The 16,701-nt window shown below is 37.0% G+C and overlaps 1 protein-coding gene across 1 annotated transcript in view; it reads right to left on the bottom strand.

Moving 5' to 3' along the window:
- LOC128579414 (ankyrin repeat domain-containing protein 36B-like) overlaps positions 1–16,701 on the bottom strand; it is a 171,198-nt gene that overhangs the window by 31,326 nt on the left and 123,171 nt on the right. The window contains exons 19-21 of the mRNA XM_053581525.1: positions 5,026–5,086; positions 2,431–2,459; positions 2,264–2,345 (exon numbers count right to left, since the gene is read on the bottom strand). Of these exons, the coding sequence (XP_053437500.1) occupies positions 2,264–2,345; positions 2,431–2,459; positions 5,026–5,086 (172 nt within the window). The remainder of the gene's footprint in view (positions 1–2,263; positions 2,346–2,430; positions 2,460–5,025; positions 5,087–16,701) is intronic.

Here is a 16,701-nt window from a genome sequence, read left to right as displayed (position 1 = left end):
AGATGAAGGTAAATCTTTAGCAGACTACATACTTCTTTTTAAAATATGCCTAATTAGCTTACACATTATTTTTATTCATTTTTCTTTTTGGACAGAGTCTCATTGTGTTCCCTTGAGTCGAGGTCCATGGCTTCCGAGCCCACAGCAACCTCAGTCCCTTGGGCTCAAGCCATCTTCTTGCCTCAGATTCCCAAGAAGCTGGGCCTACAGGAATCTACCACAATGCCAGGCTAGATTTTGTATTTTCAGTAGAGATGGGGTCTTGCCCTTCCTTAGGGTGATCTCAAACTCCTTAGCTTGAGTGATCCACCAGCTTTGGCCTCTGAGTATTAGGATTACGGGCATGAGCCACCATTCCTGCCCTAACTGTCTAACACTTTAAAAACCACTGAGAATGCTACTAGATAGCTTTTATGAGGATAAAAACCACAAATATCATAAATTCATCCACTCAATAAAAATGGCAAAAATTCATAAACAAAGCAAGATTTACAAATCTAGTAAAACATAAAGGTATCAATCTATACTCTGGTCTACTTCAAAATAGTACCTGTAACATAGTGTGCATGTTGTGTCACACTTTATGGGGGCAAGACATGATTGCAAGAGGGACTTTGCCTAACAATTGCAATCATTGTAACCTGGCTTATTGTACCCTCAATGAATCCCCAACAATAAAAAAAATAAAAAATAATAGTTCTCAAATTTGCTGTTAGGTTTTATTCCTTTATCAGTGTATGCCCTGCTCCTTACATGAGAAATGCTTTCCTCTAATATTCTGACAAATCACCTTGCACTGTTAGACTGCTATATCAAGCCTTCACTGATTCTCGCATTTTCCCCAGATGAACAGGTATCTAGCCTCTCTTGGGGCTGCCTTACTACTTAGATTTCTCCTCTGCAACTTTTAATCCTGAACTGTGGTTCATTTATTTCCTTTTTCCTTCACAATATAATTTAAATGAATTTATTTTCTTTTTAAATTTTTTGATTTTTTGTCTTGTCTTTATCTGTTACAGAAAATTATAGGGCCATAAAATTATTGGTTATTTAAATTGCTTTTGAACCGTTTTTTTTTTTTTTTCCATTTCTATCCCTTTGTCTTATAAGCCATTTAAGGGTGAAATCTTCCAAAGTCCCATTAGACCAATAGTCTGAATCTTGTTTTATGTGGCTATTATTGGCTCTAAGTTTAAAAATATGTACATAAAATGCATCAAGGTTGGCTTTTCCAGAAGTCATGTCTGAGCTGAGAAGTAAAGGGTGAGATGAGCAAGGTGAAAAAGTGAGGAGGCCAGGAAAAAGTGAGAGAAGGACAGAAAGCCTGGAATAGGGTGTGCATTTGTCCAAAATAGAGGGATTAGGTTCTTCGGTAGTGCTAGAGTAAGGCAGACACACAGGGAAAGGGCTAAAATGGAGAGTTGAGAACAAGTCAGATTACAAAAGCCTTCTGTGAAACTAAAAAGTACTAGGATATTACTAATTTAAAAACATTTAATCATCCTGCTGGCCCTGGAGAGAGGCCACAGTAAATACTGTCAGGAAGATGAATTCTAGGGGCACATGAATAAATAGAAGATGACTTACAGGCCATAGAGCAAAAAAAATGCACTTCTGAAATATATGAATGTTTCCAGAAATGCTTCACATAGTGTCAGTGCCCAGTGTAATGTGGATTTTTATTGAATAAATAAAAGAATCTGGGTTTGGTATTTCATTTTTTTTTTCAATTTTGAAGCACAGTGTAATACTTAATTACACTAAGTATTTATGTTTACAACCCATGGTATACAAAAGCTCCTAATGATCCCAATCACTTTTACTTGCATTTGCCCCCTTTTTAGTCTGAACTCAGAGGGTTAAGTGTGGTACACGTATGTTGGAATGGTATAGAAAGGTTAAATTAAACAAGGGCACTAGGGTCAATCTCGACAGATCCAAAAAATGTAATGTTGAGAAAATAAAGAAGTTGCAGAATTTTACTAATAAGGATACACTCTCACACGTACACAGTCTGCTAATTGGATCATCTGATTTCAGTAAAATCAGTAAGATGGAATAATTAAAGTTAAAACATGACTGACGTGTTAACATGAAGTGTTGCTCTAAGTAAAGATTTGAATTTCAATAAGCACTTGAAAAATTGTGGAGTTACAAAATTCACCTCAGTCAATTCCCTAACAAGGAAAGGGATGCCAAATCAGAGAACTATGTGAGGCAGAATAACCAAAACCAGAAGAACAACAAAAGAAAAGAAAATTACCTGTCGTGGCTTCTTGCACTTTAATTGTTTCTACTCCTTTATCTGGAGTAACAGCTTCTGTGTCACAGGTACTTACAGTGAACTTTGAAAAAAAGTATATCATAAGTAATGCATAATTTCACAAAATATACAGGGAATAATTCAAGACAAACAATGAATGTTGTTACCTGAAACTGAGGTTCTATGTTAGAATCCCCTAAAAAACAAAGAACACATGCAATCGGTGTAAATGACAGTGTAAATGTAGATATCATGAAAACAAGCATACAGTTGAGGAGAGTTCCTATTGAGCTGAACCCTCCAGCTTGGCTTTAAAAGTAATTACTTTAGGTTTGGGTTTGCTTTTTCCCTCTTGTATTGATTGTTTTATTGATTGACTGATTTAGGGGTAGACAGGAACATAACAGACAAAAACTGAAGACAATAGGATATAATTTTAATATCATGTTCAGTTCAAACTTCAAAAGTGGTATTAGCTTTCACTCAAATGAAACATAAATAAAAAAAATAAAACATTCAAATGAAAAAGTGCACATACAGCAGGGTGAAGAGTGGTCTTTATTCAAAGGAGCAAATCATGATCCAGAGAGGATAAAGGACCAGGCTGATGGAAGAAGCTTACAGTATGTCTTTAGTGCAACCCACAACATCATTTATACCATATGCTGCAAGGATCTGACATGTTCTGCAGCCTGTGCTCCATTTCAGAAGGAACACAGCTGTGATGACAGTTCAGTGGAGGTTATAATCCATTTCTCATTAGAGAAAGGGTTCAATCGATCTACATGGATAGATCCTTGTAAAATAAGTTTTAAAAATGTGATTTTTTTCCATACCCATAAATACACAAGTATACCAATATTTTTTATGTCCTCTACTTTGTCATATTAATTTTCTTCCTCAACTCACATAAGAGGTATGCAAGAAATTATATATACTGACCTATCAATCATGAACTATTTATCAAAAAGGAACACACTGAATGGCCACAGAATTATGAGCTATAAATGAAATTTTATATTCCAAAATCACTAGACTATTCACTGGCCATGACATTAAAATTTATAAAAGGCATACATAAGCTTTTAGGCAGTTTTTCACATTTTTAGAATATTAAGGGATACGTATTTTGTTTACCTACTTTCCTCTTATACAGATTTAATCAAGTGGTAAGTGTATTGTTTCTAAAATTAGTGTCCTTGGGGTTGTCACATTAATCCATTAAGGGATTTTAGGAAACAGCTGCTTTATAGGAAAAAATAGCATTTAAAAGCCAGTCATCTATTTTCAAAGTAACCTCATCTGATTAACTAGTATCGATGAAAAACATATCTCTGATGCCTGATAATTCCAGAGAAAAGAAATGCATCTCTGTGGTCTGCCTCAATCCCAGCATTTCTTCCTCCTTCCAGTAATCTCTGGGGCTGCAATAATCCAATCTTCTATGTGTGTGCCAATTTCCTGAAGCCACCTGAACTGAGTTCTACCACGTTTGCGCATCTGGAATGAGAAATTACCTAGCTAACTTCTTTCTTCCCTGCCTCTGTGCCCGCTCACAAACCCTCTTGCTTTGCAAAAAAAAACCTTGAAATCTGACATTCTGACATTTGCATTCATTTGATGGATTATGTCCACCACCTTTTTCCTCTTTATTTAGCAATAACATTTTATACCTAGAATTTCAATCTCTCTATAATTCAGTGTTATCCTTCATCTGGAAACATGCTCAAAAATAAGACCAAAATAAAGCTTTCCCTTGATTCTAGGTTGAAGGTATTCTTCAATAGCTCCTCCTACAGATTTCCTACAGAGAAGTCTATACCCTAGTTATTCAAGGTGGTGTGAGGAACAGCAGCCCTGGACTCACCTGAGAATGCATTAGCACTGCAGAATCACAAACCTGCTCAATCACAATGTGCATTTTAACATGGCCCCCACTGATGTCTTTATGTTTGAGAAGCTCTGGTCTCTAAAGAGTGTGAATATACATTCCTTTCCCTGAAATTATCCTTTGGAATATAGACTCCAGTTCCTCTCCATCACATATTCCACACTGAAATGGTATTTAAAATCACAAAGTTTCTAATGGAATGTTAGAGGTTTATAGCTTTCCTGGCCTCTCCACAACTAAGCCTACTGTCTTCCATCCAATTCCATCCAATTGAACCATATGTTATGAAGAAACATCACTTTATACGACATGAAATTGCATACATGTAACATCTCCACTCTCCATCAGACAGCTCTGCATGACCAGGGGCCTCAGACCTTAATGCCTTCCCAACATTAAGAAACACACAGAAAACAGGGAAGTTGGTGCTACTTCTCTCACTCCTTTTGGCACTGGAAGCTCATTTTATTATATTCTTCCCACCTGTATAACACCTTGATCTACCTTTTATTTAGGAAGTATTTTACTGAAGCACTTTGCCATTACATCCATCTGCTCCTTTTCTCTCCATGTACCCCTGTACTGTCTGCTTTCCCATTCTTTATTCCCTTTTGTAAACCTGTTCACTTCCCGATTTCCTGACTTTGCTCAGCTTTCAGACTATATGGAGATGGGATAAAGATTCTGCTCCTTTAGTGATACTCTCTCTTTCATCCTCACTTGTTGCTAACACCTGTTTCGCTTTTTCATTTTATTTTTTCTAATTGTACATGTAATAGGTGGTTTTCTTTGGCATTTATGATATCTTGGTGCTCATGTTTTTCAATAAATATTCTTTCACATGACATTTTCCATATGATGCAGTCCTTACCATTTACTTGTTCTGGTACTGTCTTGGTTCCATTTGAATTGCCAGTCCCAGAAGAATGACTCTGTTAAAAGTAACATCAATATTGAGTTTCAATTACAGTATAATAAGTGGCACCAAGATTTCCTAATCACTTTCTTCAAAAATGTCTGAATTTTCTACTCTAAAAACAATAATTTTACCTTTAAATAAGAATTTCTTGAAAATCAAAGCTTTGCAACCTTACATATGCTCTCTAGATGAACCTTATCTTTCACCTAGGTATTGCTATTGATACTGTCACCTCACATGGACAGCCAAAGGAAACATATTCAAATGCAAAATCTTAACTCATGTCATATTGCAACAAGGAACTTACTTCACCTTCCATAACTTTACTTTGTATTCTCTAACACAAGTGAATGTTGCAAAACATTAACACACGGGTTGTCATAGTTCTGGCATTACATCATTAAAATATTTTTAACCCTAGAAATATTTCCATGTTAACATTAGATACTGGCATAATTGACAACTTTGGAGTATGTTGTGTTAAGTATAACCTCACCATTGTCAACACTCCTCTATTTAGCTGAACAATTCCTTGACTACATCTAAATATTTTTGATAAAATGTTTGCTGACAGGGAAAATGCTTTAAAGAAAGGAAACCCTATGAGAAGAAAAACTTGATGGGCCAAAGCATGACAGTGGATGGGAAAGACATTTAACTGAGCTCTCCTGGAGAAGGCCAGACCATTGCCAGCATGGAATATTGGCATGGAGTGGTAATTCAGGGTGTATGGTGATGTGGTGTACTATTGGATTTGCCAGAACAGTAAAGCCCCACCACAATAGGCAAGTTTCTGTGAGTCCACTCTGGCTTCAGTGGAGGCTGAGTCACCAGCAGTGGCCTCCATGACATCCAGTCTCCCCACAGCTGTCCCAGAAGAAGCCTTTCATGGTTTTTGGTTCTTAGGGGAAACTGGGCATTGAGTGAAAAGATTGTATTGTGTACTCCTGAGCAGAATTTGGTGGTCAGATTAGGGTGCTGTCTAGCGCAGTTCTGCTGCAGTTTGGCAGTGGGTGAAATATTCTCACGGGGAAAGTCCCCATATAGAATGCCACCATTGTCATAAAGGGCACCAGATGATTGTGGGGGGACCCTCTTGCTGGGGGCCTATGATGTGGTAATCTGTGTTCTGCCTGTGAGGAGTGGATCTACACTCATGAGGGGCTCCCGCACTCCATGGGAACTGTTGTAGAAGAAATCTGTCAGACCTGTGGCTAAAGAATTTTTCAGAGCTGTGGAATCTCAGATCAGCAGAGCCTGAGTGCTGAGCAGGTGAACATGCGATCACCAACAGCTAACCTGGGAAACAGCTCTAAGCCTGAGGACCAGAGAGAAGTTAACAGTTGTGTTGTTTGTCCCCCATATTCACTGCACCATCAGGTGTTCAGGAAGTATATATTGCAACATAAATATATTCCTACTAAAGTTGTATCCCTACCTCATATACATGTGTATGTTTATATACATGTACTATATAAACAAGCTAAAATCCTGCACCAAAAAAAAAAAAATACAGGAACGCTTGCCCTTGTTGAATGTAAATATGGAAGTTAGTTAAAGAATCAGCCATATACACACACACACAATTTCTTTGGGTTGATATCATTGTTTCTTTTATTTCTCTTCTTTCCTTCCTCTATTGGTTGCTGAGATTGCTTACATCAGGCTATTTGAGCTTCTTTCCCCCCCCACTTTATCTTATTTCAATGTATTTTGTTTCCTGTTAAGTTGTTTAGCTGATTCTTTAACTAACTTTCATTTTTACATTCAAAAAGGGCAAGGTTTCCTGTATTTTGTTGTTGTTGCAGAATTTTAGCTTGATTTTTTCTGTCCCCACTTCACTCCTCAGCATTCTCTCAGTTGATAGAGACTCTTCTCTATCACCTCTCCCAAAGTGCTTCTGCATCAGCTAGGATATTCCCCTCCCACATTTTTTTTTTTCTTCTTGGTGTGTTCTCTTTCTTCTTTATTTATTTGTCTCCTCTCTCTCTCCTTTGATTAAACAGTACATTTAACTTTATGTATCTATTCTCATATTTGTATTTTTATTTTTTCTTCTTTTTCCATCCTTTCTTTGCTGAGGGTGGGTGTGACACAGCGGTGGTCTGGCAGGTAGATTTCAGCAGTAGTCTGGCTCAAAGAAGCCAGGAAAACTTTCTAGTGTTGGCCCCAGGAAGATAGTATTAGGAAGATCATGCTGTAAAACTTTCCTATTTTGCTATATATTTTTTTCTTTCTTTTTTCATCCTTACTCAATTTTTCCTTCTTGGTTTTTGGGTTTGTTGTTGTTGTTTGTTTGTTTTTATTAATGGCAGAGGAAGAGTCAGGATGTGTTCAAGCTGGTAAGGAGTGCCTGAACTAGAGGAATCCACCCAGCCCAGCTCCACAAAAACCTTGAGCTATAGGCTTGGCCATAACATGCCTGAAATATAACCTGCTGAAAAATAACATTTGTGCTATCACTCTCATCCTCCCTTCCTATTCTCCTTTTCACCTGTTCTTCAGTTTTCTTCCATTATTCCCCCTCCACACTTTGGCTTTTTTTTTTTTCCTTTTGTGTTCCTTTCTTTTGCTTTTCTCTTACTCTTTCCTTCTTTTTTCCATCTTTTTTTCTCTTTTTCTTTCCTCTCGCCTCTCCTTGCTTACTCCTACTCTCCTCTGCCTATTGACCCCACAACAAGAGGCCTCTTCTGAGGCCTAAAATCTGAGACAAGGTAACTTGAAGGAGAGGAAGAAGTGAGAAGGAGAAAGGAGCAAAAAGAAGTGAACAAGAAGAGAGCACAAATGAGGACGGACCAAAAGAAAACTCAGACACCATGAAGAAAAAAAATAGAGCAACTCTTCCAAGGGACCGTCAAGAAATTTTTAAGGAAGACTCTTCCTATAAGGAATTAATGGATTTAACAGAAAGGCAATTTGAAAATATGGATGATTAAGACACAAAAGGGATTGAATAAGAAAATGGAAAGACAAAACCAAAGGTCAGATGAGAGATAGGTAGAATATAGGATGCAGATGACCTGAAATAAGTGAAGCAGACAATCAGGGAATGTAAAGAAGCAGTCAAAAGTATCAAATAGAGTATACCACAGAGAAGAAAGAACATCAGAGTTAGAGCATAAAGTCTTTGAGTTAACACAGGATGTTACAGAGTCAGAAAAGAAGAGAGAGAAAGCAGAGTGGGAGCTTATAGAACTAGGAGATGCCATGAAGCATTCAAACATATGGATGATAGGAATACCAAAAGAGGAAGAAGATTGACCCAAAGGCAAGGAAGCCCTACTGGAGACTATGATAAATGAAAACTTTCCTAGTTTTACTAAAGATCCTGACACACACTTTTCAGATGGATATCAAACCGGAGTCATCTCAATTCTAACAGAGCCTCTCCAAGACACAATTTGATCAACATGTCACAAGTCAAGATGAAGGAGAAAACTCTGCAAGCAGCTAGGAATAAGTGCCAATTGACCTACAAGGTCAGTAGGTTGATAGCAGACTTTTCAACTGAAACATTCCAAGCCAGAAGAGCATGGTCATACACCTTCAACATCCTTAAACAAAATAATTTTCAGCCCAGAATCCTGTGTCCTGCTAAACTTAGCTTCAAAATGGATGGAGAAATCCAATCTTTTGCTGATATAAAAGCACTGAGGAAATTTCTCACAAGAAGACCAGCTCGAAAGGAAATACTTTGACCTTTTCTCAATACTGCACACCACAGTGAACCACTAACAAAGAAAATACCTAGCAGCCAAAAACTAAAGCTTAGCTTCCACAATGGCAGAAAGGATAAAATTACAGAACAAACCATCTCATAATGACATGAATAGAATTCTACCACTCTAATCAACATTCTTAATAAATGTAAATGGATTGAATTCCCCACTGAAGAGGCACAGGCTGGCTTATTGGATAAAAAGACAAACAAAAACAAACAAACAAACAACAATAATAAACCCCAAGACATCCATATGCTGTCTCCAGGAGACACACCTAGCCCTGAAGGACAAATCAAGCCTCAGGGTTAAGGGATAGAAAACAGTGCACCAAGCAAATGGAAACCATAAAGGGCTGCAATTATATTCTCAGATACAATCAGATTCAAAGCAACTTTAGTTAAGAAAGACAAACAAGGACACTTCATAGTTGTAAAAGGAACAACACAACAAGAAGAGACTTCAATTTTAAACATTTATGCACCTAACTTAAATACTCCCAGATTTATACAACAGACCTTGAATGGTCTCAGCAATGTGATATCCCAGAATATCTTTTTTTTTTTTGTAGAGACAGAGTCTCATTGTACCGCTGTCGAGTAGAGTGCCATGGTGTCACACGGCTCACAGCAACCTCCAACTCCTGGGCTTAAGTGATTCTCTTGCCTCAGCCTCCCAAGCAGCTGGGACTACAGGCACCCACCACAACGCCCAGCTATTTTTTTGTTGCAGTTTGGCAGGGGCTAGGCCTGAACCAGCCACCCTCGGCATATGGGGCCGGTGCCCTACTCACTGAGCCACAGGCGCCGCCTATATCCCAGAATATCTTAACAGTCAGGACTTCGACACCCTTCTGACAAAATTGGACATATCCTTTAAACAGAAACTAAACTAGGCTACAAATGACTTAAATATGACTCTAGAATAAACGGGTAGAATACACCATCCTAAAGCAAAAGAATATACTTTTTTTTCTTCATCGGCTCATGGCACATGCTCCAAAATAGATCACATACTATGATACAAATCAAATCTCGGCAAAATTAAAGGAATAGAAATTATATCATGCTTCTTCTCAGAACACAAGACTATAATGCTGATGATCAACTCTAACAAAATTGTTCATGCCCACACGAAGTCTTGTAAACTTCACAACCTTATGCTGAATGATAGTTGGGTTCAGAAAGAGATAAAAAAAAAAAAAGGAAAGGGTTAATTTCTTCAAACATAACAACAGTTGTGACAGAAGTTACCAAAACCTCTGGGATGCAACAAAATCTATCCTGAGAGGAAAATTTATTGTGCGACAAGCCCACCTTCAAAAACCCAAAATTGAGTGCATCAGCACACTCACAAGTCATCTTATGGAATTGGAAAAAGACCCTAATCTCAGCAGAAGAAAAGAGATAGCCAAAATTAAATCAGATGTTAATGAAATTGAAAACAAAACAAAAAAAAGATTCAGAAAATGAATGAAATAAAAAGTTGGATTTTTGAAAAAGTAAATAACAGAAAAACTTTTGACCACACTAACTGGAAACAGGGAAGTAAAATCTCTAGTAACCTCAATTATAAATGATAAAGGTGAAATAACAACAAATGCTACAGAGATATAAGAGATTATCACTGAATACTTCAAGAAACTCATGCCCAGAAATTTGACAATGTGGAGGAAATGGATCAATACTTGGAAACATGCCCTTGTACTAGACTTAAGAAGAAATAGACTTTCTGAACAGACCAATTTCAAGCACTGAGATCAAAGAAGCAATAAAATATCCCCCCACCCTAAAAATGCCCATGTCAGATGGCTTGACACCACGGTTCTATCAAACTTTCAAAGAGCAGCTTATACCCATACTGAAAAAATTATTCCAAAAAATTGAGGAGGAAGGAATCTTCACTAAAACATTCTATGAAGTAAACATAACTCTGATACCAAAACCAGGAAAAAATCCAACTAAAAAGGAGAACTACAGACCAATTTTACTAACGAATATAGTTGCAAAAATTCTCGATAAAATCCTAGCCTGTAGATGACAGTTTATCATTAAAAATTTCATACATCATGGTCAAGTAGGATTCAGCCCAGGGATGCAAGGCTGGTTTAACATATACAAATCCATAAATCTAATTCACCATATCAATAGAACCAAAAACAAAGACCATATCATGCTCTCAATAGAAGCAGAAAAAAAAATTTGGTAAAAATGAAACATCCTTTTCTAATTAGAACTCTGAAGAATATAGGCATTGGTGGTGTATTCCTTAAACTGCTTGAAGCTATCTAGGACAAAGCCACAGCTAATATTATACTGAATGGAATAAAACTGAAAACTTTTCCACTCAGAACTGGAACAGACAATGTTGTCCTCTATCACCACTACTATTCAAGGTAGTGCTGGAAGTTCTAGCCAATACAATGAGGCAAGAGAAGGAAATAAAGGGGATGCAAAAGGGGGCAGAAGAAGTGAAGCTCTTCCTCTTTGCTGATGATATGACCTTATAGTTAAATAACCATAAGGATGCAACCAGAAGACTCCTGGAAGTGATAAAAAAAAAATACAGTAATGTCTTAGGATATGAAACCAATGTCCAAAAATCAGTAGCTTATGCAAATGCCAATAACAGCCAAGACGAGAAGGTAATTAAGGACATAATACCATTCACAGTAGCTTAAAAGAAAATGAAATGCCCAGAAATATACATCACCAAAGAGGTGAGCGACCTCTACAAAGAAAACTACGAACCCCTAAGAAAAAAATAACAGAAGATATTAACAAATGGAAGAACAGACTATGCTCATGGCTGGGAAGAATCAACATTGTTAAAATGTCTATACATCCCAAAGCAAACTACAGATTCAATGCCATTCTTATTAAAGTACTCGCTGTGCTTTCAAGAGCTGGAAAAAATAATTCTTCATTTTGTATGGAACCATAAAAAATTCCATATAGCCAAAGCAGTTCTTAAGGGTAAAAACCAACCTGAGGGCATCAGCATACCAGACTTTAGGCTGTACTACAAGGCCATAGTGGTCCAAACAGCATGACACTGACAAAAATAGAGACATATACATTTGGATTTGAGTAGAAAACCAGGGAATGAAACTAACATGGTACAGCCACCTAATCTTTGATAAAACAAACAAGAACATATACTGGAGGAAAGAATCTGTAATCAATAAATGGTGCTGGGAGAACTGGATATCCACATGTAAGAGACTGAAACTGGACCCACATTTTTCTCCACTCACAAAAAATGATTCAAGATGGAAATAAAGACCTTAATTTAAGGCATGAAATGATAAAAATCCTCAAAGAAAGCATTGGAAAAACACCGGAAGATATGAAACACCGGTCTTTCCTGGGGAAAGACCTTGTGAAGAAGACTTACATAGCAATTGCAACAACAAAAATAAACAAATGGGACTTAATTAAATTAAAAAGCTTCTGTACAGCTAAGGAGACAAGAACCAAAGCAAATAGATAACTACACAATAGGAAAGGATATTTCCAGATTTTGAATCAGACAAAAGATTGATAACTAGGATCTACAGAGAACTCAAATTAATCCACAAGAAAAAAGCCAACAATCCCATAAATCCCTGGTCAAGAGAGATGAATATAACCTTCTCTAAAGAAGATTGACTAATGGCTAACATAGGAAAAAATGCTCATGATCTCTAATTATTAGAAAAATGCAAATCAAAACCACCCTGAGATATCATCTAAACACAGTGAGAATAGTACACATCACAAAATCTCAAAACTGCATACACTGGCATGAATGTGGAGAGAAGGGAACACTTCTACACTGCTGGTGGGATGCCAAAATAATACTAACTTTTTGGAAGGCAGTGTGGAGAACCCTCAAAGAACTCCAGGTAGACCTCCCATTTGATCCTCCAAACCCATTACTTGGTATCTACCCAGAAGGAAAAAAAAAATCCTTTTACCATAAGGACACTTGCACTAGACTGTTTACGGCAGCTCAATTTACAATTGTCAAAATGTGGAAACAGCCTAAATGCCCCCAAACCCAAGAATGGATTCATAAGCTGTGGTATAAGTATACAATGGAATAATATCCAGCCATTAAAAAAGATGGGATGAATATTTTCTGATTCATGCCTCAGGAACACGTGCAGTATGTACTGCTTTTCCTTCTTCATAAGTGCCTGTAGAAGCAGAAGCACTGTGCCCTTTCACTTGAACAAGCCCACACTTCATTTCTCTAAAGTTATCAAGTCACAAATTTTGCATTACTAGATTGAACCATAGTTCTGATATCTAATATCCAATTAATGGTGTTTGGTTCCTATTTCTTGCCACTACACTTTGAAAGTCATGGTCTTCCTTCATTCCAGTGGTAACTTCTGAGTTCCTTCCTTCTTTTAGTGTCAGTATAATTTTCACATTTCTCCTCATGTTTGTTAAATACACGTCCAGGTTCTTTGTGCATTATTAACATTTTCACATTATACTTCTTTTCATTTAAATAAAGTTCAAAATGGGAGAAGATATTTGCAGGTTATGTTTCTGACAAAGTTTTGAGAACTAGAATCCACAGAAAACTCAAACTAATTAATAAAAAAAGAACAAGTGATCCCATTTCATTGTGGGCAAAAGATTTGAATGGAAGCTTCTCTGAAGAAGACAGGTGCACGGCCTGTAGACACATGAAAAAAACTGCTCATCATCCCTATTCATCAGAGAAATGCAAATCAAAACCTCATTGAAACATCATCTAACTCCAGTAAGAGTAGCCCACATCACAAAATCCCAAAAGTGCAGATGTTGGTGTGGACGTGGAGAGAAGGGAACACTTCTGCACTACCTAGTGGGAATGCAAGCTGAAATGTTCCTTTTGGAAAGAGGTTTGGATAACACTTAGGGAACTGAAAGGAGACCTGCCATTTGATCCTGCAATTCCTCTACTAGGTCTATATTAGATGACCACAAATCATTTTACAACATAGATTATTTGTACCACAATGTTTATTTAAGCCCAAATCATAATTGCTCAGTCATGGAAGATGCCCAAGTGCCCATAGACCCATGAATGGATTAACAACTTATGGTGTATGTGTGTGTGTATGTGTGTGTGTGTATATAATTGAATATCATACATCCATAAAATGATGGAGACTTTATTTATTTTATGTCACATAGATGGAGCTGGAACATATTCTTCTTAATGAAAAGTATCTCAAGAATGGGAAAAATGTATCCAATGTACTCAGTACTATTATGAAACCAACATATAATCCCACACACTTTTACACAAATGATAAAACACTAGTGTAGCCCAGAATGAACCAGAGAACAGGAGAGGAAGGGCAGGGGACCGGGGAGGCCATGTAGATGGAGGATAATTGGTGGGACATCATCTATGGTGTATATTAAGGGTACTGGTGGGACATCATCTATGGTGTATATTAAGGGTACATGTTAAATCTATTAGGAGTAGAGTATAAATGTCTTAACACAACAAATAATTAAGTGAGGTGAAGGCAATGTTAACCAGTTTGATGTAAGCATTCCAAATTGTATATAAAATCAGCACATTATACCCCATAAAGGCATTAAGGAACACAGTTATGATTGAAAAAAAATTATGAAATAAAAAAAAATAAAAACATCATATTAAAGACATAAAAAAAAAACTTAGTGTCCATTCATTTCAACTGTAACTTCTGAGTTTCTTGCTTATTTACTGTCTGTAACATTTTCACATTTCTCCTCACCTGCGTCAAGTGTATTCCTAATGTCTATCTGGATTGTTATAATTTTCAGAGTTTATTTTTTTTTCATTTAAATAAAGTGTAGAGGGTGAGTGGTGAGTATTCCTAGGGGACACAATGTAGGCATGAGATAAAAAAGATATTTTTTTATGACTGAGGACTTTTTCTGAGAAAATGCCTGAAGCACTAAGGAGTGGACACTCCAGGTGCATCTTTCCCCTCACAGTCTGGTATACTATTTGTTAAATTAGATGAAGCTTTTTTTTTTTTTTTCAATTGTTGGGGACTCATTGAGGGTACATAGAAGTAGGTTACATTAATTAGTTTTGTCAGATAAGGAGACTATTATATTTGTGTCCTGCCCCACAAAAGGTGAAATCTATCCCCCACGCCCTCCCTCCTTCCTTTTCTCAGCTCTCCCCATCCCTCACCCCCATTGTGTACTAGGACCTTAATTGTCCACATATCAGAATTGAGTACATAGGGTTCTTATTTCTCCATTCTTGTGATGCTTTACTAAAAATAATGTGTTCCACCTGCATCCAGGTTAATACACAGGATGTGAAATCTCCGTCTTTTTTAGTGACTGAGTAGTATTCCATGCTATACAAATACCACAGCTCTTAATCCATTCTTGAGTTGGTGGGCATTTAGGCTGCTTCCACATTTTGGTGATAGTAAATTGAGCTTCAATAAATAGGCTGGAATAAATAGGGAAAGGTTATTGGCATATTTTGATTCAGACAAAAGCTTGATAACTAGGATCTACAGAGAACTTGAAGTAATAAACATTAAAAGAGTCAACAATCCCTTAGATCACTGGGCAAGAGAGATGAATAGAAAATTTTCTAAAGAAGACAAACAGAGGAATGGCTTATTAACATATGAAAACTGCACATCATCCCTAATAATTAGAGAAATGCAAATGAAAACCACCCTGAACTACCATCTAACCCCAGGGAGAATGGCTCACATCACAGTCTCAAAATTGTAGATGCTGGCATGGATGAGGAGAGAAAACACTTTTACACTGCTGGTGGAACTGCAAATGAATACAGCCTTTTTGGAAGGCAGTGTGGAGAACCATCGAAGACCTCAAGCTAGACTACCCATTTGACCCTGCAATCCCACTGCTGGGCATCTACCCAAAAGAAAAAAAAAATCCGTTTATCACAAGGACACTTACAGAAGGTGCTTTTAAAAAACTTTGCTTCTTCCTTACAGTAACTCAGCTATAGGGCAAGCAGGAATTTTGTATTATTCATAGTTTTAGTCAGAACACTGTTACAACTCATTTCTTAGGTGTTTTTATTGATTTCCCCATTCCACTTCACCTTGTTTGACCCCACATTTGCTCATACTTTTGCACACAAGGAAGTTCTGAATATACAGATATATTCTATCAGTCCTCATTTATTCCTAGTCAGGAGACATGTTTTCATATGCAAACATGCAATATTCTTGTGCTTATTTTGTTTCTCAGTTGTGTTTTCTGTCAAGGAGAATGTTCTTTCCAAAATAAAATTAGAAAATAAGAATCGTACTGGAAAACTTCCTAAATGTATTTATCTACTCTGAAATCACTGGCTTGTAAATACATGTTAAAAAATAATATTCCTTAGAGAACACATAGAAAAAAATTGTGAATTAGCAAATGTAACATTCTCATTCAGTCCAGAATTAACTTATTATCTTTAAAAACGACCAAATGCATCAGTAGATAACTAGTGTGAATACAGAGCCTCCCTAACTAAAACCTTCTAACCTCAATAGTGCCCCCCCCCAGACTGCATTTCCAAACTGTTTGTAAAAACTGAAGATAACTCAAACCTGGGAAACTATACATTATTACATGATAAAATCAATAGCAATCAGAAGGAAAAGCCAATCCTCAAATGTAAATTCAAATGATATCCATAATATGACAGTGCTATTTTCTGACACAGACTATCTATCTGCTTAAGCCTATGACTAAGATATTCTAATGTCCTCTTAAGACAGTGCGTGAAGGAACCTTGATACCATTTAATAATGTCCTGTAGGTAAGTAGTTACAAACTTGCTGCTGCACCCTCACATCAAAGTCCCATTCTTAAGGTAGGATTATCTTCATAGGCACAGTCTAATGACCCCTTTCCCTCTCTCAACACACACTGAACTGAGT

The sequence above is a fragment of the Nycticebus coucang genome, unplaced genomic scaffold (genome assembly GCF_027406575.1).
Source record: "Nycticebus coucang isolate mNycCou1 unplaced genomic scaffold, mNycCou1.pri scaffold_53, whole genome shotgun sequence".
Classification (NCBI taxonomy): Eukaryota; Metazoa; Chordata; class Mammalia; order Primates; family Lorisidae; genus Nycticebus; species Nycticebus coucang.
The sequence above is the reverse complement of the archived record's forward strand: the minus strand, read 5'-3'. Positions and strand labels throughout refer to the sequence as shown.